Raw genomic sequence first — 23,920 nt, 5'->3', positions numbered from 1 at the left:
TTTCATATCAAGGCAAATACTACTTTCACATCATAGATTAATCCGAGGTTCAAAAATGTAAGATGCATTACACTATGAAACTGTTGTTTAACAACCATACCGCTCAATTTAATTATACACTAATACATTATGAAAACAAGGTACAAATTTACACCAGCAAGAAAAATTTAAAGATTCGTAAAGCCAGAAAACCCCTGTTGTAAAGATTAAGTAGTATTAGCCGATGCCCTTCCCGCGATAAGAGATCTTAATACCAAACACAATATGGTACTAAGTTTCTAAAGCTTTTATAAAGTACTTGCCCAAAAAGAACTTGCATCAATTGGAATGCACCCCACTTTCCTTTGAAAGGTTGAAGGTTCCTTGAAGCCCTCCTTTCTTCTGGAAATGTTATTGACCTTCTAACAAACGAGCAGACACCAACAAATTCCCAGACGAAAAGTTTTCTCTTAACCACTTAGGTAAGGAACTAAACCAAGAGACCACGATAATGGAGTGACTAGAGGTTTTAATGAATCACCTGAATCTATATTAAAAGCATCTTGAACAATTTTCAGTCTAAATACCCCCCCTCCCCCCACACACACACACAGACACAAACACACATAATCTTTGCCTACACCTGATTCCTATCCTATCGAAAATCGATGAAAGAATGGAACTTGCCCCTTAACATCACTCTTATGCGTTTGTTTCCCACAAGCGTTAACATCTGAGCCGAAAGCGTACCTACAAAACTCTCTGGAACAGGGACCTACCCTAAAAATGGGCGTCTACTCAAGCCCCCCATCTTGAGGACCTCCTAGATCCTAGCTGAAAGTTGCACCCTCTAAATCTAAAGAATCACCTATGCGAAGACATCGTTACCCAATGCCACATATAAGCTACACAGCAAGTTACATGCAAATTAATGCGATGACGGAACTGGGAAACATGGGCCAACTTTTACAACCTTAGGTGGCCTTCATTTAGTCACCTGTGATTTATTTCACGCGTTGCTAAGTAGCAAATGATAACCTTCTTTATACTATAGTCGTTATGGTCGGTACACTATTTGCTCGTCTTGCATCTTTATCACTAATACATTTAACATCGTCCATAGGATTGCTAGGTTTTTCTGTTGGCTTCACCTTTCCTTGTCTAAAGAATCTCCACGAGCTTGCAGGAGCAGACTGAGCTCGCCCGTCTGAGGTGCTTCCCCACGCTTCAATGTCCCTGTCACTAAGACCTGGCACATCCAAACGTCTTTTAAAAATATTGTTCGAAGACTTGTTACTTTTGCTCGCTCTTCTAATTTCTCGCCTATTATCTGATTCTGTTTTTAAATTCTTAACCATCAACTGTCTTTTCAGGACACACCTGAACACCTCCGGAATCTTTTCGACTGGAGTATCTTCCGTGACAATTCTCCTAAAATCTTTTATAACGAGCGGTGCTACATCAGCGTCAATCTGCGTACACAATTCCTCGACCTCGACTTTCACAGATCGAGGAAGTCGATAATGTTTTACTGATTCATTAACTAGCCAACTATAGTCAGGCCTGCCAGCTTCTTTCTTTCGCTTAGCCTCCTTTTCTTGCTGCAATGTCTCGATTTCTTTAAGACACCCATGAAGTTCCTCCAGCAAAGTCTCTGATATCAGTTCAGATGCGACAGGAGGGTTTGGTACTTTGGAACCTCCTCCATTCAGAACAAAGTTCCACAAATACTCAAGCATCGTCAAATATTGTCCCCCTTCCGTTGTCAAGATTTGAAGTTCCCAAGTTTTTCTGCTAGTTTTTACAAAGAGGTTGATTTAGACTAGACCAGGTGTTCTGTCATAAATCAAAGTCATTGGAAACAATAAATCTTAAGTTAGTAGCATCTCTTTGCGAATACTTTGCTGGTTATTAGAAGCTACACTAGCAACAGCTTTCTCTTTGTCTTCCTAACAACTTTGTTTTCTTCTAAAAACAGCATTTCAGTGATTGACTCTTCTCAGTTGTAACTTCAATTTCTGCTAATTCAATTTCCCATGGATGGTACAAACTGCCTCTTGCAAACTCAGGCACCAAACCAAATCAAACCCATAAAGCTGAAACTCGAGAAACAAGAAGTTATCTTCGCTCACTGTTTGCTTCTCAGATCAATGATTACTTTTAGCTTTTCTAAAGATAGATTATCCTTGAATCCACCTTGTTATTCTTTACGAAATATGGAAAAACTATCGCTAAGCCTCGACTTGCTCAAAGCAAGAACACGCTCACTGTAATCCACTTGCAAATATCGACTGGTGATTCTTTAGATGTTTGTTTAACGCATGAAAAGCTTAAGTCAAATCAATGCTGATCTCCGTTCAAACAGTTTTGCCTTGCGTTTTGCTTAAGGTATCGTCACAGCTGAATTTGCTTGTATCGCAGTCTGCAAAATAAACATTTCATATGTTTATAATCAGGATACGAAATTGAATGAGATCATGCACAACTGTAAAAATACACTTATCTAAAAAACGATAACAATTATCTTACTATGAAACCAAACGGTTGCGTATTTCGACAGATTCATGACGGATGCCTTATCAACTTGCACATGCAACAGAGCAATCTTTGTGGTCCCTGGTGACCCAACTCTGAGAATATTAATCAATATATAACATTTAAACTATAAATAAAAACATATAAATTTCAGATAAAGATCATATCTTCGATTTCACGGATAGTAAGAAGGAAGCAAACTTAAGCTTTTCGTCTGAAACTCTTCAGTTTATAAAACGTCAAAACATTGATCGAAAACTTCAAGCTAGGACATATATACCCAGTCGTGAATCGAAATAAGCAAGCGACGCTGATTGGAAAATCTTTACAAACATGTGCTCACGTTTCTGATTGGCCTACTTAGATCCATAACATAACTCTTAAGAGTATCAGACCAAAAGCAGATGGTTTGCAATATTCCTATTTGTGCCCAATCCCTTGGGTATGGTTAGAGACGTACAAAAATTATAACTGTCAGGTAGGGGATCATCAATTCATAATTTCCTCCGCCATATTGAACAGAAATGGCCTCGTGATGCAAAGTATAACGACTCGGCAACCTTTATAACATTACAGGAAATGATGTAACGGTATGGCTAAACCCTCAATCGTTGCTGAAGTTGAGCAAATGGAGAATGGGGAGTCATATTCCATGAACAAGGGAAGCTGGCGATAATCCACAATGTTATTGCAAACCATTAGCAGACAATCAGAGGTAACTGAATATGTTTTCAGACACTCAGGATTAAATCGCGTTGTATCTATTTCAAGGGCCAAGTCACTGTTAGATTAAAGTACATCAGAGGAGCGAACATTGGCAAGGAACGTGTTTTTAGATTGGAGTAAGCCAATGACAAGGCCAGTAAGGAGAAGCGGTGAAATACTGAACAGCAAATTTGCTGGACACTATATGGCAAACAGTTTACCAATAGGATTGGAAGGTTAATAAATGAAGGCACTTCTGGTAATTCTATTCCAGCTTATGACAAAGTCCAATCTTTAAACAATAATAACCGAGTTGACAAGACAACCTTTACTTTCTATGAAAACCAACTTCATTTGGGTTCGTGGACTGACCTATTTCCAATATACTTTATAGTACTACCGTCTCTCTAGCTTTCTTGTATCAGGATGCATATAAAATCAAAAGGTTTCTGCAAGATATTCCAGAGCAAGCAAAAAGAATTATGGCAACTAAAAATTGCTGATAGAGTTGAGCAAAACGTAACAGACATCAGGCAAACAAACACGAACTTTAACGGAAAAGTACCTGAGTCATTTCTGAGCTTGTCTTCATCGCTACCGCGACAAGCAAAATATCCAAATAAATGCAAAACTGCCAAACAAAATGTCGAACCTCTAGGCATCTTATCTTGAAGTAAAAACTGCCCGACAACAACACCAATACCAAACAGATTTTAAGATTTAAAAGAGATTCTTCACATTATCAAAATAATGTTTTAGGAAAATATATACACATGGCTTTGTCATTATTTTATTCTTGTCTCTCGTTTTCAACATTTCGCTTTGCGGTAGGCTGTGAAGAGAAAGCGTGAAAGAGGGTGTGGTAATTTTGCTTTGGAATGCTCCAAAAACACTCAGAGATTCTCACGGAACATTAATTCTCGTTTCTGAAATTTTCATTTCAACAATATTACGTTTTAGAAAAAGCCTTGCCGCTGTGCTCTGAAAAACTCTTTCCAAGAAGGGAAATCATAAAATTGTTGAAATCATAAAGCCATTGTTTTAAATGGGCCTTTCTTGCAATCGTCCTATGAGATCTTTTGGATATTCCATTAACAATACCAAGGCGCTGAATGCCTTAATAATCATCAACGTATTTAAGAGCCAAATTTCTTCTTTAAAGGTTTCGCATTTTCAAGTGAATTTATTTGTAATACGCAACTTGATACAATCGCAAAATCGCAGAATGACAAGGTAGTTTTTTACCGGGTGTACAATAAAACAAATACGTATCAAGTTCATTTAGCTATTTACAATCGAGCATAGCAAAATTTGTTAAAGAAATTGCACGATTCTATGCACCCCCCCCCCCCCCCCTCACCACAGTCTTAAAGTGTGTTGCTTCTAATACCAAAGTTAATGCAGGATTGACTGGAAGCAAATGCTAGAGCCGTGCAAATGCAAAAAAACCCTCAGCCCCTATCGCCCCTCCAAAACAAAAAAATTGTCGTGCGACCACTGATAGAGATCATGCACTACTTAAAAATAGTTGAGGTCAGCAACGGAGCTTGAAATTAGGATTATTTTGATATTGGCGACAAGAAAGCCTTTTATATTACCAGCAATTCTCAATGGTAGCCAACAAAGTTTGGCCAAAATACTGAATGCGGCACCTCACCGCAGATTTGAAAGTATTAGCATTGCTTGATAAGCATATTCATTATGATAATAATATTCATCATGGCCGACCTCAGTGCAGAATCAGCTGGATAACGTCATCTATAAGCGTAAATCAGATTCAAAACTCATTTTGATGCATGTCGAAAGATGGTGAAAGTCTATATATTTCCAAGCTCCCTGTGGTATTGTCTGGTAAACTTGTGTATGTTTTGTAAAGTTTTATGAGAATTCATATATTAACAAAAACTAGTCTTGGTTGATCAAGGATAGGGTACAATTATGTTTGTCCATGATAAACAGTCAGCAATGCACAACTTGAATCTATTGAGCATTAGAAAAAAATTCGCACTTTACTTTCATTCACAAAGTACATACTGGCTATTTTTTTTTCTGGAGACTTCTTGAATAAGGTCACAAGAGCAAAATTAGACCTCTAGTTCCAATGGGCGATTTCATAACCTTATCAAAGAGAATAACATCATGAAAAAGAAACTAACCGTGAAATGCAAAGACAATGCGTTCGAAGGATGTCAGGCTGTTCAAATCAGTCATTTTGGCTGGGATACAATTCTGTGATAAAATGAGCCCCGAAAAACATAGATTGTAGCTTTGCAGCGCTGAAATAAAGACGGGACAACGGGTTTCGTCATATATTTTTAGAATTTTAGACCTCTGACCATATAACTTGAAAGAGCACAAAGAATTAACTCTGAAGATTCGAAGACAGCAATATATGTTAAAAATTGTATGAGATCTGGCGAACGAAAGATTTAAAGTTGTTTAACAGATTACCGTTTTTTGGCTTGATTCATAAAGTTTAGAAAATATACCAAATTAAAGTTGTTTGATTGGGAAAAAGCCTATACTTATGTGACAAAGTCACACCCAATTTGTGACGCAATCAACGGATCTTGTACGTTAACAAAACGATTTAGTTGTACTCAACGAAACTCTTAAAGGTTAATTGATCTTTACTTCAGATTAATTTAAAAATTACAAAAATAGAATTTTGTGACGTCATCACTTAAGAACACAATTTGAAGACTGAAACGAATTTCTGTACAGAGTTTGCTTACGGCAATAGCAAATTAACCTGGAAAACTATTTTCACTTGGAAGTGAAAATCATCAAGTTTTGTTTAATTTCTTAAATTAGAGTTTTAAGGTGCAAATGTAGTGTACAGTGAACGTATCCTCACGTATTTTCAACATATTGCATTCACACAACGGGCAACACCTTATGTGGCCAGCTACAACGACACCAAACGGTTTTTCCTGAAGATGCTGCAATCCAGGCGACAGATTGGTCTTTTTTAGAACTGCAAGAACACGTCTTATTGAAGCAAGCTGTGAAAGGCTAGCGAAAAAGTAACTTCTTGTGTTTCGGTAGCGTTGGAAGCACAAGGGCCCTCAATCTCCCAAAAACAACATATCATGGCTAAATTCTTTAGGTTGAATTCAACAATATATGATGATTAAATTATATCTATTGGAACTGTTTTGGAGTTTTCCAACACGAATAATCAAATGCTCAAATGACACTTAAAATGAATTGCATATACTTAGTAACATGTTAATGGAAAGGATACTTCTAACTTTAAAGAAAATGAAACACGTTCTAGAAAACTTCTAGAAAGCTCGGAGAGTTGGTTCTTGGAACTGAGATTTCTGTCCAGAAAAAGTCCTAAACTTCTTACAAATTTAGCTCTAGTATTAAATTGGTGTGTTTGAGCATGGTGGGAAAGATAGAAACAATGCTATTAAATTTGCTTATATTTGATAAAATTTTGCTTGCATCCAGTCAATCATTCTTTAGAAGTGTTCCTTTTGAATTTTTTGACAAGTTTTCTTATATCGTCACGATCTAAGTAAAAATTTGCACCATATGTTGGGCACCATATGTGAACTTGTTAGTTCTGAGTAAAAGCCATATATTATGTTTATCAGACAGATAAAGTTTAAACTAATTTAAGGCCTTTTCACGCTTGTTCATGCCAAACACAATCTATTACACACAAACTAGACTTATATATAAAACTACCATAAGTCTAGAGATGCTCTTGCCCTTGTGATATACATAAATAGTAAACAAACATCTTATTCAACAAAGAAAAGAATTTGCAGCTACCGATAAAAGAAATATGTAAGACAAAAAGAAAATAAACATTTCACGGTTTTGGGTGCCAAAGGACCCTTCTCCCTAACCGCAATAGAACAGGGCGATTAGGCCTAGAAATTTCTATTTCTTGCTCCCTAAAACTTCTGTCAACCAAAAACATCATTCTTAAATGTATTCTACAACACAAAGAAAAAATAACACTAGTTGTTGTCCCATTTACATATTTTAAGTTATTTTATATGACAAACATCGTTCAAGAGAAAGCAGCAATTATTTTGCTCTAGATTTAGAAATCACTCACTACTGCCAGAACCAAACATACTTCTATATGGAATTAAAAATGAAAAAGAGCATACATCCTATAGGTGGCTCTATCGTGTGACAAATTATTTCTCGCCGAACGATGTCAGAAAGAAAAGCAAAACCTGGAGAGGTGATACAGGTTTCTCCAGAATAAACAGACAATAGGTGCAATTTGTTATTGGTAGAATTTATGACGAAATATTGGTTAATACAACAATATCAGCCGTTTTTCAACATTTTTCCTTTTGAGTCTGCGTATTTTAACTCTAAACTTTCACTATTGTAAGACAATATGGAAATAAAAGTTTTTAATATGATGTTGGATTACAGTTGTATAAGCCATAGCAAGATTATTTAGAAAAAAAATTGAACGATTGCAATATTTAGATTAAAGGATTTCATTATTCTGCGTTAGCGCATTTGATGAGAGGGAAATCTTCAAATATGGCTGCTGGAAGCAATTCAAACAAAGTTAAACGAACAAGGCAAAAAAAACTGTTTAGATCGATTGTATGAAGAAGTAAAACCGGCGAAGTAACGTCACGAACCTTACACTTTGCATTTTGCTGCGAAAGACGATTTTGTTATAGTCAAGCACAGAAACAGATTAGATAGTGATGAAAGAATGGAAACTTGAATGTAATAGCCAGCTTAAATGTAAACGATATATCACAAATTCTAGCAGCAAGTGAATAAGAAATAAGTTTTTGCTTGCCTTCTGTCTTTGAGAACTTGTTTTGTGTCAAACCCGAAAAGAAATAATTTGTTTAGTTCCAAAGCAGCAACTTTGAACATGAATTACTGTGCATTATCACTACAGAATTGTTTGCAAATTGCTTTGGCTGGGCAATGCATTCATACCTTTTCACTGCCTCTGATTAATAATTTAAAGCTGCACGGACTGATTTCATTTACAACCATATGCACAAAGCAACTCAGATTGCTCGCGTATGTTTTGACCTGGCAAAGGTGCTAAAATCTGTTTTCGCAATCCCATGTTTACTAGCTGGAGAAAGGAATAAACAAACATTTTTTGCTTTGCTAATTGTATTCCAAAATATGGAATACTTTTATTAGCATATTTTACGCCTTTGACGTCATCAAACTAGCTATCATCAAATTAGTGTAAACCAATTTGTCGCTCGCTCTTCATAACGAAGTTTAAGCCATTTTCTCTCTTCTCTGAAAGTCTTGCCAAGCAAGAAAGAAAGTTGTGTCCACCGCTTTTCCTGTGTTTGCAAAAGACGATTTGAACAATAGGCGATAGCGAGCCTGCGAAGCATCTTCTCAATGTCATGCTAAAGCCCATATTATGTTTTAGCAAGCAATACTTTTACTGCTAAATCTACTGCTCCTATCATTGCACTGATTGAACTGGCTTACATGATAACTCGGTTAGTTCACGATTGACGAAAAACATACAAATGATGGCGACGTTTTATGCATGAAGGTCTACAAGCTGAGGTGCTCCATGCAAGTCAATAGTCTCGGTTTCAGAGAAATGCAGATAAAACCAAAAAATGTAAATAAAAAGTGTAAAAATTATGGACAATATTGAATGAACCTGGTCATTAGGTCAATTGAAAAGAGATTCAGGTTAAGTTTCCAATCCCCTTCTAACAGTTTATCAAAGTGAAGAAGTTTAGAGTTAGACAAAAGGAAAGCCAAAACCATACCTTCAATTATTGTCATACGCGTCAAAAAACAAGCAGGTTTTGAAGATTTTGAATTTCGATTATGACTAGATACCAAGTGTTTGTTATATGTGTTAGAATCACGATCAGAAATAACCTTTGGTGTCTTTGTGAGAATTCCGAAATTTAAGGATTTGAAGCAGCTGCTTCAACGATCTTCCAAACACATTTTTGTTAACAGCAAGCTTTTTAAAAATTATTATTCTCGCCATGCTTTCGTGGGAAAGTGTGAAACATGAAAGCAGCGGTGGACGTTCGTATTTCCTTTTTACATCGATTAGCTACATTGGACAGCCGGTCAATTCTAAACCATAGTTAGCAGGAATGTGGGCTGGCTTTGCATTTAAGCTGTAAATTTGTGATTAAAAAGAATGCACGCTTGGCATTGTGCTGAATAATCAGGCATCTACTAACAAACATCTGCTTGCTTCTTGTAAACCTTGCAGCTTTGCTAATCTTTTAAAAACATAGAACTGTTATTTGAATGCTAGCGCTTGACGATTTCTTTCATATTTGGATATTTGCCTAGGTCAAACTCATTTCACAAAAGCAAGAAAAGGCTGATAGATTCTGAAGGTCACGCTCCAGCGATTTCATAGATGCCTTGTCCAAGCATAAATTGAAATTAGGAGTCTAATCAATGTTTACAAATCAGCAAATTCAAAGTGATTTACCAAAGATGTGTGATCTGTGAGGTTTCTTACAAATTCGTTTTTGGAACAGTGTATTTGGGATCGAAAAGCTCTGCTGTCTTCTATAGATAGTAGGTATCAAACAAACTTTCATAGATCGTCCATAGGCTGTGCAAGTTCAACAAGTAAATAACATTATTCTATAACTGAATATGATCTGTGTCAAAATACTTCAGAAGAATATTTTCAATGTTTTGCTTGCAACTTGGTGACAATAATATGTAGTGAAAATGAAATAAGAAGTAAAGAGTATTTTAGTGTTTGCATAAAGCAAGTCCAACGCAATTATCACAACACCTGTTTGGTGACATAAAATTGACTTTAAACGCTTGCTTATGCGCAATTAAGTGCACATACATAGTCCCGTTAGGTGGTTAAGGACAATAGAATGGAACAAAATTCTCATATAGAATATTCAAATATTTGCTTATTTCCAACTAATTAGTCTTGGTCCTCATTTGCTAATCAACAAAATGAAGTTTTCATAACATCCTTCAGTTGAAAATACCTTTAAACGCTTAGCTTACTAATATATTAATTACAAGAGACTCGTACGCTATATAGTTTCATGTAATAGAGATCTCTTTGTCATAACTAACATTTAAGTCTGATTGTGCAGGCCATTTTCCTCTTCAAAGGTTACATACCGCCTTTCGTTTGGCTACAGTTTCATCAAAGGTCGTCTTGTACTGATTATTTGTGATGATATATCATCAAACAGTCTGTTCAATTTAATTATAGCAAGAATATCGGGTGAATTACAGTTGAGAAGAATATCTGCTGCTTCCAAATCTTCTAAAAGGTCTCAGGGCTGAGAGCGAAAACTGCGAAGACTACACTAGCTCAGGAAAACTGCGTATCAACATCGCACACCCAACACAAATGGTTTTACACAGTGTTCTTTCTCCTGACTTTTGCCGTAGCCCTTTGACAGCAAAACATGCAAAACATATTTAGCCTTATTAAAACTACGAAAAATTCTAGAATGCTGGTATTTGTTTTCCCTAGCATGCAAAAAAACTTTACGCAGTTGCCTTTTCACAGAACTTCATTTTATCTTGGGTTACGTGCAGTAAATACGGATCAGTTTTTCAATGGAGACTCATTCAGAAAAAACAATGAAAATACCAGCCTCGTTCACGAACGTTAAATCCTGGCTTTTTGAGCCTCGATTGGCATTCACGGGATTAGGATGCTGGTGTGAAAAAAACTGTACATGATTGTTTGAAAGTTACATACCAACAAAGTGACATGGCCTAAATAGTGCATAAGATAGTCTTAATATTCATGCAAAAACGAAACTTGTTGATAGTTTGCTCTGTGACAAAATTTGCGGTAACCAAGTGTCCAATGAGCTGTCCTCTTAGAGATTTTTTCAGGTCACGTTTGCTGAAATGTTTGATGGACAACTCTTTTCTGAAGTGCAATGTACCGCTTTTTAAAAAAAATTCACATTTCTGAAGTGCAGTGTATTGCTTTTTAAGATGGAAGGTAAGAATAGTGAACGCTTTTTAATCAAGCAAAAATGTTCTCGCAAGATGTCTTTCCAATACATATAAGCAGATATAGCACAGTTGTAAACATAAAAAAGTCTTACAGAAATCTCTCACTGAAAGAGCTTTGTTATAATCATCGTAATTTGCCTTACCACGAAGATGCATTCAGTCTTCTTTGATATTGAGAACATTAACAAATTCTGACAAAATGCTTCTGTCTCTAGAACTAGGATGTAAAGGTTTTTGAACGCATAATTTATACAAATTGCATACATAATGTATTAATGAGTGGAAAGATATATCCACTCGAAGCCGCAGCGCACACTTTTGTCGCGCAGAGAAAGTGGTGGGAATGTGATGGGGATTTTGAAAAAAGCAGCGACTGCAGGTTTATTTTGTCCGTACAGATGTGAGCACGTGCGAAAACCACCAGCAATGAAGCATTCCTTAGAGACTAAAAACTGTTTATCTCACAGTAGCTGTATCTTTTTGGGAGAAATGCAAACAAGGCACTGTGGATAAGTATTTCATTTCGAGTATTTTGATTTGAATAATTTCAACGTGTTTTCCTTCAGCAGATGTAATCAACATCAAAATGAATTTTTCCAATGACTCTGACAGCTGCCAGATGCTCAAAAGAAAAAAAACATGCATTTTGCCTTAATCCAGGTAGTTATTCACACGATGATATCATTACTGAGCTCCTTCCCGCATTTATAGAGTTAAGGAAAAATTTCAAAGAGATCACAAAAAAGGCTGGAAAATCACCATGAATCTCAAACTTGAAATTACGACAAAGTTTCCAAAATGTACTTCCAAATGGCTGGATCATTCAGAATATGGTTCTGGCCTTATTAAAGACTTCAAAAGCAAGTTTCCTATCATTGAGAAATTATTTGGAAAGTTGAAAGTAGATAAAAGACTGTGAAAAACATATTGCTGGTTTTTACAAGTGTAATAGTTGTAAACGAAGCCAAGAAGAGAAACTTTATCAACAGTTGCATTGCTTAGCATTACGCTAAGCATCCTTGATGCCAACTGATTGGCTCAATGTTTCCAAATAAAATCAGAGATTTCACCAAATAGCTTCTTGACTGCAAGTTAAAGTGCCAGGTAAGGTAGGGGTGTAGTGCTATCAGAAAAACATCGGTTACATTGACGAAACTATCGCTAAAAACTAGCAAGAAGTAGAAAAGGGATAATTCTCGGCACTAAAAGTGAGGGCTTTTGAACAGCTTGGCTCTCACACTAGATGTCGTGTCTGTGCTGACTGCAAATGCTTTAAAACTGGATAAAAGTTGCAGCAGATAGTAGAAAAATGCGGGGATTTTTTTCAACATGTCTGTGCAAAAAATGTTCCTTGATTGTTTCAACTTACCAAGGAAATGGAGAAAAAATTAGGAGTAAAAAGCAATGTTTGACCCTTCTTCTAGAGCTCAAGAGCATGGCTGATGGAAAGCTAAAGCAAAATGGCTTGATTAAAATCAATCAGAAAAGTAAGGAGCAACGCTAGAAATTGATTTCCTTGCAGAGGTTAACGCTTTGTGTTGTAATGATTCCAAAGCATCAATCTATGAAGACATTTATAACATGTGAGAAAATTATAGTTTAGGAAAACTTGTTTAAGACTAATCAACACAAATTTATCAATCGAGAACCAGAAGGGTAAAGAAAATTACTGAATGTTCTTTAACCTGGTGCGTGTTCTAAACATGAAATGCATGGGTGAATTTAAGCGGCAAGAATTGAAATGGGGGGAGTGTTGGAAAATGATTGGACTTTGTGCAACACCCTTAAAGGGGAAGTTCGGTCTAAAATGAAATTTGGCTATATTGCTGTTAATATAACAGAAGGCTTTGTTGTGAATTGTTTTTGCTCTTACCTCTCATTTTACTCTGTTATTCCACGAAAACTGTCTCCTAAAATCGCCTCGCGATAGGCCGCCATCTTCAACTCTCACGAGGATAATGTTGTTGTTGCCTTTGACGTCATCACGTTCAGAAGATGAGAGTGACTCAAGTGTAAGCTATGGTGAAAGTTAATTGATTCGGAAGGTTTCGGATTGAGAAACAACTTTTCTCGAAATCGGACAGTATTTAAAGATTTTTCGTTCAAAATGCCGAACTGTGGTGCATTTGGGTGCACAAATCGCTCGAGTCATAATAAAGAATTGACGTTTCATCAGATACCAGGGGAAGGTCGCAACAAGCAACTCAGAAAAATGTGGCTAACGAACATACGTCGTGCCGGTGAATTACCGAAAGACAAGAGTTTTTATATTTGCTCGGAACACTTTGCCGAAGACTGCTATGAAAGAGATTTCAAGGTAACTAAATTTTTAATTAATACGCTAATGCTATTTTCTACGGGTTTTAGTAATCGTCAGAAGTTTCGTCAGAAATTCTGCAAAAATAATTTGGGTACCTCAAAGTAGCTGTATCATTGAGTATGAATTAAACGATTTGTTAGATAAAAATAAGATGAAAACGGCTTATCAATGCCTCAAACGAGCAAAAATAAAACCACTAATTCTAATCTATTTTCTCAGTTAGTTTCATTCCAAAAAGCTTACTTGAATGCGCGAGATTTTTTTCTAGGGCTGAAAATATTGTATTACAAAATGAAAGGGGTAAAGCATTTACAGGAGTGACAGAAAACATATCTAATACAAACAAAAACAGCACATATAACATGTTTTGCCATAACCACTGCCAACTTCGTGTTAGCGATGACGACTATTAGGAGTAATTCTTCTATTGATATTGAGTCATGATGAATTTCCTTTTTGCTCTGCCTGCTGCATGGGCGTCGTGAACGCCTTGTCTGTTTGGTAAGCCGAACACAAATTGCAAGAGGTGTATCCAATTTTGGGCATGAGGGATTAAAATCTGAAATATCTCATGCAGTGAAATAAATGAAATACAAACACGTGATAGGGCTGCGCTTAATAAAAGGAGAAGAAGATGAATTTTGAATTGCTTAAATTCAAATTTTTCTTTAAATTCGAATTGAATAATATTTTGTTTCATGAAAAATTACTTTCCAGAAAGAACTGATGGAAAACAAGCCAGGTGCAAAAAAACTAGAGGCAGATGCAATCCCTACAATCTTTGTATTTAGGGAATCGACACAAAAGAGGAAAAATTCCATAGAGCGGGCTGCAAGGGAAGAAAAACGCAGAGTTTGTATTGTTTTATTCGTATTAAGACTTTCATAAAACATCCATTGTTGTGGGGGGTTGAATAACAGACTGTTTCTATATACCGTCACGAAATAGTTGGGCTATCTCGGGGGGCTCGGGGGGCTCGGGGGCTCAGCCCCCTTTTAATTAATAGAATTAAATTCAGAAAAATTTTGGGGTCTCAGATCCCTCTCAACAAATCAGTTCATGTTTGTTTTACAGTGTCGCTTAATAGTTTGAATGTTTTGAATATACATAACGGAGAGTCTTTAACAGAAATGCAAGTATATTGAGTGCTTTAAGGGTGTGGTCTCTTGAAGTTTCCTATTGCACAGCCCTTCTTCTTTAGTTCTTAGGACGGCATCCCGGGTCTACATACTTGACAATAGTTTTCTTGTAATAAAAAATTGTTTTCAATCTAACATGTAATTTTTCAGCTTCTGGATGCTGCATGTGCTTCAACGTCCCCCAATGACCTTGATGAAACGATTGCCAAAAGCGTCTCCATTCAAACGGAGTCTAAAAAATTTCTGGAAAAAAGCGTCGGTTGTACAGTAAATATGGTACACAAGAAAGTTGGTACCTTCACCACAATGGTAAGCGTGGGAACCCAGTGCTGTGACCGTCAAAGTTCAACTGGCCCCGAAATGAGAGATGTGGCAGTAAACACAGAAGAAATGGCAGGATTTGATGATTCTACCGCTTATGTCCCATCCTGCAGTGAGTCAGAGGGTGAGACCGATTCCTTCAAAGATGCCGATTTTTCTTTCCACAGCGACGAAAATGCATCATCTACGGAGGCTAGTGACGAAACTGATGACGAGGAGCTAGGCAACGAGCAACCAAGCCACGACACAAAATTTGTTGTGTTTTGGTCATGCTTGCTTCCATTGCTGCAAATTTGCTCAACTTGCTTTACGACTACGACTTTACGGAAAATTATACGCAGTGGGGTCATGGTAAAAGTTGAACGAATTTGCAGCAATAGCCACAAAACATCATGGTACTCCACTCCGAGAATACGTGGGATGTCTCTGGGGAATCTTGAATTGTCAGCTTCCATACTTTATACCGGCAGTACTTTCACAAGAATCCAAGAGATGATGTCACTATGCAACATATCGTTTTTAGGTCGCACAAGCTATCACGCTATACAAAAACAAATACTTTTCCCAACTGTCAATGACTTTTACGAAAACGCTAGAAAACAGCTTATTTCCTTAGTGGATGGTCCTGTAGCTTTAGCAGGGGACGGTAGATGTGATTCGCCAGGTTTTTCTGCAAAGTATGGTACATATACTGTGATGGACACAAACACCATGAAAATTTTAGACTTTTCCGTTGTCCATGTAGGAACTGTCTCGAGTTCTAACGCAATGGAAAAGCAGGGTTTGAAAAATTGCCTTCAATCTCTAGAGAATCAAGGGATGAGTGTGGCATCGTTAACTACTGATCGTCATCAGCAAATCAAGGCATACATGAAAAACGAAAAGAGTAACATTAATCATCAGTTTGATATTTGGCACGTAAGTAAAAATATTAAAAAGAAATTAGTTTTGCTAGCAAAAAAGAAAGGCGCTTCAGATTTGAATGGTTGGATGAAATCAATTATAAATCACTTTTGGTGGTCTTGTGCGACATGCAACAAAGATCCTTATATTCTTCGCGAAAAATGGTTAAGTATCTTATACCATATAAGGAACATACACAGATGGGAAGATGCAACCATTTATAAACGGTGTGCACATGCAAAGCTATCCAAAAGAGACAGATTGGAAAAAATTTGGTTAATAGAAGGTTCGCCTGCTTATGTCGCACTCGAATCGGTCATTAAGGACAAATTCCTGTTAAGAGATTTAAGGTATTTAACCGAATTTAGTCACACGGGGCAAATCGAGGTATATCATTCCCTTTACAATAAATATTGTCCCAAAAGGCTGCATTTTGGTTTCGAAGGAATGATTGCTAGGTCGGAACTTGCAGTATTGGACCATAACGCTGGGACAGAATGTAGACATGCCAAAACTCGGGACGATGAATATCGGCACAAGTTGTCGTTTTCAAAAGTAACGCAAAACTGGGTAGTAAAAAAAATTCCCGAAAAGAAAGACAAATCTTATTTACGGAAACTTATGACAAAAACATTAGAAGCAAGAGAAGAGAAGAAAGCACCGAAATCTATAACACCTGGAAGCGTACCACAATACCTTGCATCTAAAGAAAAGCCAGACAAAGCTGAGGCCGTAAAAAACAAACGTACACGCTTTGAGACATAATTACCAATTATTTTTCATGTATATTTAAAAATTTCGTCATATAAGAATATATTTTAGTGTTAATACAGTATACTTTCATTAAGTGGGGCACTCAATGGACTGAGCAAAAGTGTACTACTTAGCAGGCGTCCTACTTATCCAAACTTGCAAAGGGTTTACTGTTCACATATCAATTATGTTCATTTATCCAAACTTAAAGAGAGTATACTGTAATTTTGTGCTTTTATTCGTCACTATCACTCTCTTGATATAGTCTTTTATCCTCAAGCCGGCTCTCCATGAATGGCACGTAGTAGGCGTTCTCAGACGGAAAACTATTCCGAATGGCCCAAATAGCACAAGATGGAATGACTTTTCGAACTCCTTTGCCAAGCCGGTTATGAACCCACCACGTGTATTGCTTATATGCTGCGAAACGTAAAGTCCTACGGAATAGATAATAGTTATTAGATGTTAGAAATTTCTAGCCACGATTTGTTATGTCTTCAATATTTACAATGAAAAGGACTTTTTATTCAGTGTTTCAACCTAAAAGGCTTTTGCCTTTTTAACATGCAAAGAAACAGTTTTTTACTTACCTGTTATTTATAACAAGCTTGTCTCCTCTCAAGTTGTTCATAGCAGACAGGGCAGTTTCGAGTACAGCTCTGGTCAAACAAACAATCTTGAAATCCGCAGACAAAGATATGCAACTTTGGCCTTAAGAAAATGAACACAGTGTAATAAGCAATTGTAATAGTAACTGACTAAGTAATTTTATTTTTCTCTATTATTATGGGCTCCGACACAGGATGGATAGTGAGGGGCTCAAAGGAACATTTAGCACCCATTAAAAGATTTTGAAAAAGCTCTATTGTCTTGCAAAAAATTAGGGGGGGCAATGCTCACCCCGCCCGCTTTGTGTGAAGGCCCTGATTCCCAGATCCTCTGCGAGCATCGAAATAAGTTTATTATTTTCTTTAATTCTTTAGATCTTGCTAGTATTCTTAAGAAAATACTTTGTTGCACTTATATATAATAAGATACTATTTTTGTGTATTTTTACTGCGAACTCGAATATTTTACTACAAATGTGTATAGTTTACAATGTTATACGGCGTTTTTCAATTAAAAGCAAAAACGTTTACCTTGGAAGTAATTTTCTGGAATATCGTTAGTTTCTTGGCAGCAAAGACTTTCGGCGTATGTTTCCATTGCCTTACATTTACCCCCACAAACGCACCAGTAGGCATTTCCGATTCTCTCTCTTTCAGATTCACTCTCAGTAGAATCATCTGATTCTCCATCCAAATCGTTCAGTTCCCAGTCTTCAAGTTTCCGCCTAGGTTCCATATCAAAAGGCTTTAAACGATTTATTTCAGGAACCGCATTATCCTCCGATTCACAGTTTCCATCTGTGCTCTCTTCTGATGACAAGACTTCGTCAATGAATTTTTCAGCCATTTTGCGGTAAAAACGAAATCTTGCAGTTGAAAAATATGTCTGTTCTCTATACTTTTACATGAATCTGTGAATATTATGTGGGTTGAGCAATAAATACAATGGGGTTGAATGATAAAAATACTATTGACTGCGTAAGCAGCGTTCATTCAGTGACTCACTCGATCTTCTGAACGTGATGACGTCAAAGGCAACAACAACATTATCCTCGTGAGAGTTGAAGATGGCGGCCTATCGCGAGGCGATTTTAGGAGACAGTTTTCGTGGAATAACAGAGTAAAATGAGAGGTAAGAGCAAAAACAATTCACAACAAAGCCTTCTGTTATATTTACAGCAATATAGCCAAATTTCATTTTAGACCGAACTTCCCCTTTAAGGAGACTGAAAACTGATGGAAACGCCCATTTTAAAATACAGTCTTTACCTTTAAGATAAAGAAGATAAGAAGATGAAAAATGCAGCTTTTCTACATCATTTTGTTACTACTGACTACCGAAGCATGCATTTTTACCGGATCAATGCAAAATATTGGGGGGGGGGGGTGTCGGACCCTCCCACCCCCCACAGCCCTCGGTATATCCGTCCCTGGTCATATGGTTATGAGTTGAATCAACTTAATTTGCTGGTTTATTGTCCATGAACCGTGCTAGTTTTGAAGAAACTGTCACGTATGATTTAATAAGATTATAGCAACAGCCCAAGGAGATGACACTTACGGATAGGACTAATGTTCTTACGTGGACCACAGCTTTATCCATCGATAAACAGAAACGGAATATTGGGATTAAAGCCAAGCATAGAGGCCTAAAGTAGTGCCTTACAAATACCGCACAAATTCCTACTATTTCAATATCAATTCGTGTTTATTCAAAGGGATAACAGGGCCATATGGTTACACAAATAGTCAGAGCTCTTATCAAAATATTAGTTTTGCTAAGACTGTTTTCACCAAGTAATACATTTAAGTTTCAACGGATTACAATTGAAAAGAGAGACTTTCATGGCTGACTCTCGGAACAAGATGGTAAATGGCGTTAAAACTTGTGAAACTTGTATAGTTATGTTTCTCACTGATTTGCAAGAAATTACAACTGGAAATAGGAAGTCCATTAGTAATGACACGGTCCTGTCCTTGTCGGGCTAGAAGAAATAGAATGAAATCTTACCCATGGGGGTCTTTCCTTTTCGCTTTATTTAGGATACATCAGATTCAAACAAAAATAATGAAGCGCCTTCAATGGGGTGAGGTAACCATATATCCTCAATTAATCATCCGCACGCTAAATTAATTTTCTAACAATACCTTTTGACTGGATTTTGACTGTATATCCTCGAATTGGCCCCCCTCGTCCCCCTCGTATAAGCCCCCTCACGCTTATTATGTAGCAGAATTCAATTGCTGATTACGTGTCATCCGCGCATGCTCAGCATATTGCTAGAAGCTAGAAACATAACAGGGTGCTGATTTGGATTGTAAAGGGGGAGCTTTAGATAGGAAGAGGTTGTGCTTTTAAACAAAGCTGATGAATGAATGAAATGTCAACGTTTCAGAGTTTCTCTAGTCCTTGATCTAAACTAAGTGCTCGACCACGTTGGTATAGGACCTGGTTCTTTTACAGACCCCAAGATAGTACCTTCATTTCAGCACACAATTTTTCGAACGATATAATTGCAAAATCGACCTTTTTTATGAAAATTCTAAAAGAAAACTACTGGAAAGAAAAACCCACCACCGAATGACGAAATCAATGAGGTTGCTGCGTGCTCGAAATTGAATGAAACAGTTTGACCCGTGAAAGAAAGTAATTCATTGAAAATCGAAAGCACTGTGGCTGTTAAGAAGACACTGCATGTAGCTGTTCTATGTTCAATAAGCTTTGGTTCATCGTTTTTCCGCATCCTTTATTTGCAGCTTGTCAATGTGAAGTGAAATACCGTTAGCCACAGCTCAAGACGCATTAGTGTTATAAATTTCGGGACAACTAGCATAACATCATGAAGAAACACCATGGTGAAATGCAATAGAAAACTATTATAGCTACCAGAGTCAAAATCTGAAAGTCCTTTTCATTGAAAAAATTATAGCAAAGGAAATCTGCCTCGTTTTCAATCCGTATCCATCTCGTGTTTCTATTAATCGATACCGTTTTAAAACACCGTTTTGATCTGCGTCCGGTGTAAACAGAAGGCCAATAACAAAAAGCAAAACAAAAACAAAGCGATATATATTGTTTTGGAGAGAGGAGCAAAGAAGACAGGAAAAAATGTAGATACTTCAGGTAAATCAGCAAGTCGTAACACTGTCCCTAATAAGTAAAAGAGACTGGTAAACACTTCCAAGTCAACCATTTACCAAACGCCTCCTTTTCATCTATAGTTGGTCTTCTTTCAGGGGATCACTCCTGCAAATCCTTTTTGATTGCATACAAGGGTGATGGCAAGCAGCTGTTTGTCAATTAAACGAACATAGCGCTGGAAAGCTAGCTTGCACCATAGCCTCGTTATACCTGCCACAAAACAATGATTGCTACAAAGACCTAACTGCACACAACAGCCCTGTACTCAACCGATAGTCCTGTATTCAATTTATGTTTGCGCTGGAAGTATGATGGTGTTTGCTCTTAAAAACAAACAGATGACAAGAAAGTGTCTCTAACAATTACATGTTTGCACATAAAAATTCCAAAAGTCGAGAATTAAGCACTCGATCAATCTACGAGAATTTGTGTTGGCAAACATTTGAAAGAGGAACTCAGAAAAGTTGCATATCAGAAAGATTGATGAAAGATAAAGAATATGAAATTTGGGGTGAACTCTGCGTATGTTCTGACAAGGACCAGTGCAGCATATATTTGTATGAGCTGTATTTGGGCTTATGAAAAAGAACAGGTCTGGATTTTAGGGAATCTATTATGTTAAAAAGCTCAATTCTTAAGACAGTCACTACCAGAAACCATCGCAAATATTTGATACTAGTTAACCACTTCAGATTTCCACGGTGTTCTTATTTTGGTTCTTATTCTCATCTGAAATTTGTTAAAACATTTAACTTGTTTAATAAAAAAATAACCAAAACACTCTAATTCCGGGGAGTCAACTTCCCACCTCGGGCCCCAGTGATAAAAGCCATTTTACCTAACACAGAGAGGCGTGTCCGACTCACAGAAGTACAAACGAAATTTTCGCATACCATAGGCCAGATAAAGGACGAAAGAAATTGCGGTAATAGGATTTTTTATAGAACAAAGACTTATATTAAAAGCAAGAGAAAACCAACTATTTCCTATTTTCTATTTCCTAATTATTCACTATTTCCTGAAAAAAATTCCCCCTCTTCCGCAGGGAAGAACGATCTTATTCCGATAAGATGTGAAGTGTTGCTTATTCTGAGATTCCGCTGTGAACACACAAAAAAGGGAGGCAATGGTGCATGCACCAAAGGTATTGGGTTATTTATGACGGCGTTGGTACATAAACCCAACATTTTTTCTTTTACAGTGTAATAAAAAAGATTCACCGAGATAGCAATATCAACACATGACATGGGTATGTCGGCCGTTAGCAATAATCCTCTTGAGGGAAAAAACGCAATATGTTAATTCTGAAGACAAAAGCTTTACAAAGAGAAAGGCAATCGGCTATTGAGAATTACGAAGAGTGCAATGTCATACGGAAACAAAATATTCTAAAAATTTGCTCCTCTTTATTCTCTAGCAAGCACTGGTCACGCCAGATAAAAGGCGTTGCTTTCGGCGTAAAACCAGATGATAGATTCTTGCCCGAGCATATTCTGATAAAAACATTCGCCGTTTCCAATGGACACCAAAAATTCATGATCCTATTACATTTTAGCATATTGTTGGAGGATTAAACTTTTCGTGTGGCTGACAAATTTTCTAAACAGCGTATTCAAAGAGAAGTCAGTTCGTTCAACTTCAACGGCAATTAATTTACGAAATAAGCAGAATTTGCGATCAACTTGCGCGAAAGAAACAAACAACCTGTTGATGATGCAGCATTGTACAAATCAAATTTGTTGTTGCTGCATTCGTGTTTGTTTACTTCTGTTTCAGGCTCCGTGAAAATCTACCTGTTGTAGATTGTTAAGAAAGTAAACATTTATGGCCTCAATTCCCCCCGCCATAACTTTGTAAACAAGATAAAACCAGATGGTTAAGGAGCCCTTAAAAATCATGATGTTCAAATACCCATGGATGCAATAATGCAATCTGCAATACAGATTAACGTAATATTGTTATGATATTATCTTTAAATTTTCTACAGTAAAAGGCTCGTAGCTTCACAAGCAGCTGTTTATATTATAGTATTATATTAAACCTCGCCGCAAAGCAGTCTTGCGTTTCGAATTTCGATTAGTTCGCCATTATATTTCACAATAATAGTCACATAGGGCCGAGCAACATTGATGTTTTCTTCCATGAAGTCTGCATTGGCTTTGTGCATAAAATAAACACACGGCAGGCAATTTGCATTTCTTAAGCTTACCTCGCGGCTAATAATCATTGCGAATAATTCTTACTGTAAAATTAACTGTAGTTAAAGGTAATATAATGCACATACCAGAAATCGATGAGCTGAAATCAGCTTTGAAATGATGTTAAATGTTGATTGCTGACTCAAGTTAGTCTTTGTCGATATCCGCTTCACAAATTCTGGTCCACGCAATAAGAAAAAATCATAGAAAGCTGACACCCGTTGTGTTGATCTATCTTATTAGGAATTCAAAATGTTAAGAAAGTCCCACAGGCCGATTAACCGGCTTTGCTCTCTTTCTTTAGATCCTCAGAGCTGTGCGAGCCCACACTCCAGTCTGACCTGAATCAGTCTCTGATTCCTTTTCGCTACGCAACAACGGTTCTCTCGCGCGCACCGAACAATAATCGCTATTAACAAGAGGAACAAAGCATGTTTGCGTATCATGGCAGGTAAAGAGGTGGCCGTGGTTCGCTCTCCATTCATATCCACTGGCAACGGAGTTTAAAGCAGGTTATGTAAAATACGAACTTCAACGGTTGTTCAGGTCAATGGCACCCCAAAGGGTACCCTTGAAAATCACACAGGTAATAAACCGTCTCTCAAAATGTGCCACAAATTTCATTGACATGTGCCATGAGGTACTTAGCAAAATTTCATGAAAGAGCCAAGCTGGCTCGATAGGACAGACTCCAATGTCAATTTTCTATTGAAACAATATAATGCCACAATTCAACGTATCAAAAACAATAATTGTGCCCGAAAAAAGACAATGAGGCTTGGTTATACGTAGGAGTCAAAGAGGCTTGGTTAAACTGGCATAATATCCTTATCCTGTCACGAGACGTTGGATCTACCTCTTACCTTTAGGGTGAGTAGGGAAGGGGGAGTAGAGAAGGGGGCTTTCACATAGTTCTCAGATTCAAATTTGCGAAGTATCAGAACTTTTAAAGACAAACAAGAGACACTGGCTTTGTTGCTCTAGCTTGAGACAAAATGTGTACAATGTGTATGTTTGTACAGTACTGCGTTGCTGTAGAGGGTTAGATATTCGGGATCAGGTGCAAGAATGTAACCATAATAACAAAAGCAATCTTTAATAGAAGCAGTAAGAAAATAATGCTAACAGAAAAACCGAGTCAATAAGTCACAAGATTCTGAAAACTAAACAGCACTGTCTACCTGAAAAGAATACTAGGGTTTTTTAATGTGCAGTTCAACACAAAATGTGCAGTTCTAAAAACTATTGGTGCAGTTCTAAAAAAAACTTTTGAATTTTACTTTAATAAACAAAAAATCAGGAAATTGTTGCAGACAAAAAACAAATAAAAGTTTAAATGATGAAAC

General features: G+C 37.0%; 3 protein-coding genes across 6 annotated transcripts; 1 reads left to right on the top strand and 2 right to left on the bottom strand.

Moving 5' to 3' along the window:
- On the bottom strand, nt 1–23,193 carry LOC135692553 (protein RD3). Of its 4 annotated transcripts, none has more exons than XM_065210719.2 (2): nt 22,661–23,193; nt 1–2,401 (listed from the first exon to the last, which is right to left on the bottom strand). In XM_065210719.2, exon 2 carries the CDS (start codon nt 1,716–1,718, stop codon nt 1,023–1,025), a length of 696 nt encoding a protein of 231 aa, XP_065066791.1. In that variant the 5' UTR covers nt 1,719–2,401; nt 22,661–23,193; the 3' UTR covers nt 1–1,022. The 4 variants fall into 4 exon arrangements, with proteins under 4 accessions (XP_065066791.1, XP_065066792.1, XP_065066793.1 ...); XM_065210720.2 differs by lacking the exon at nt 22,661–23,193 and adding an exon at nt 8,015–12,973; XM_065210721.2 differs by lacking the exon at nt 22,661–23,193 and adding an exon at nt 5,376–7,829.
- LOC148960483 (uncharacterized) lies at nt 13,298–16,638 on the top strand. The gene is made up of 3 exons (XM_089112691.1): nt 13,298–13,507; nt 14,228–14,362; nt 14,800–16,638. The coding sequence occupies exons 1-3, from the start codon at nt 13,298–13,300 to the stop codon at nt 16,636–16,638; spliced, it is 2,184 nt and encodes a 727-aa protein (XP_088968817.1).
- On the bottom strand, nt 16,862–22,654 carry LOC135693865 (P2X purinoceptor 7-like). The gene is made up of 3 exons (XM_089112706.1): nt 17,766–22,654; nt 17,217–17,337; nt 16,862–17,063 (listed from the first exon to the last, which is right to left on the bottom strand). The coding sequence occupies exons 1-3, from the start codon at nt 18,079–18,081 to the stop codon at nt 16,862–16,864; spliced, it is 639 nt and encodes a 212-aa protein (XP_088968832.1). The 5' UTR covers nt 18,082–22,654.
- Nucleotides 23,194–23,920: the final 727 nt, after the last annotated feature.

The sequence above is a fragment of the Rhopilema esculentum genome, chromosome 3 (genome assembly GCF_057945365.1).
Source record: "Rhopilema esculentum isolate cy_ngs chromosome 3, ASM5794536v1, whole genome shotgun sequence".
Classification (NCBI taxonomy): domain Eukaryota; kingdom Metazoa; phylum Cnidaria; class Scyphozoa; order Rhizostomeae; family Rhizostomatidae; genus Rhopilema; species Rhopilema esculentum.
The sequence above is the reverse complement of the archived record's forward strand: the minus strand, read 5'-3'. Positions and strand labels throughout refer to the sequence as shown.

Excerpts from the sequence above, each read along its gene's own strand:
- LOC135692553 (XM_065210719.2), bottom strand. The coding sequence starts at position 1,718 with ATGCTTGAGTATTTGTGGAACTTTGTTCTGAATGGAGGAGGTTCCAAA.
- LOC148960483 (XM_089112691.1), top strand. The coding sequence starts at position 13,298 with ATGCCGAACTGTGGTGCATTTGGGTGCACAAATCGCTCGAGTCATAAT. Across the intron at positions 13,508-14,227 it reads GCTATGAAAGAGATTTCAAG|AAAGAACTGATGGAAAACAA; the intron begins GTAACTAAATTT and ends ATTACTTTCCAG. Across the intron at positions 14,363-14,799 it reads CAAGGGAAGAAAAACGCAGA|CTTCTGGATGCTGCATGTGC; the intron begins GTTTGTATTGTT and ends GTAATTTTTCAG.
- LOC135693865 (XM_089112706.1), bottom strand. The coding sequence starts at position 18,081 with ATGGCTGAAAAATTCATTGACGAAGTCTTGTCATCAGAAGAGAGCACA. Across the intron at positions 17,338-17,765 it reads TCCAGAAAATTACTTCCAAG|GCCAAAGTTGCATATCTTTG; the intron begins GTAAACGTTTTT and ends CATTTTCTTAAG. Across the intron at positions 17,064-17,216 it reads AAGCTTGTTATAAATAACAG|GACTTTACGTTTCGCAGCAT; the intron begins GTAAGTAAAAAA and ends TCTATTCCGTAG.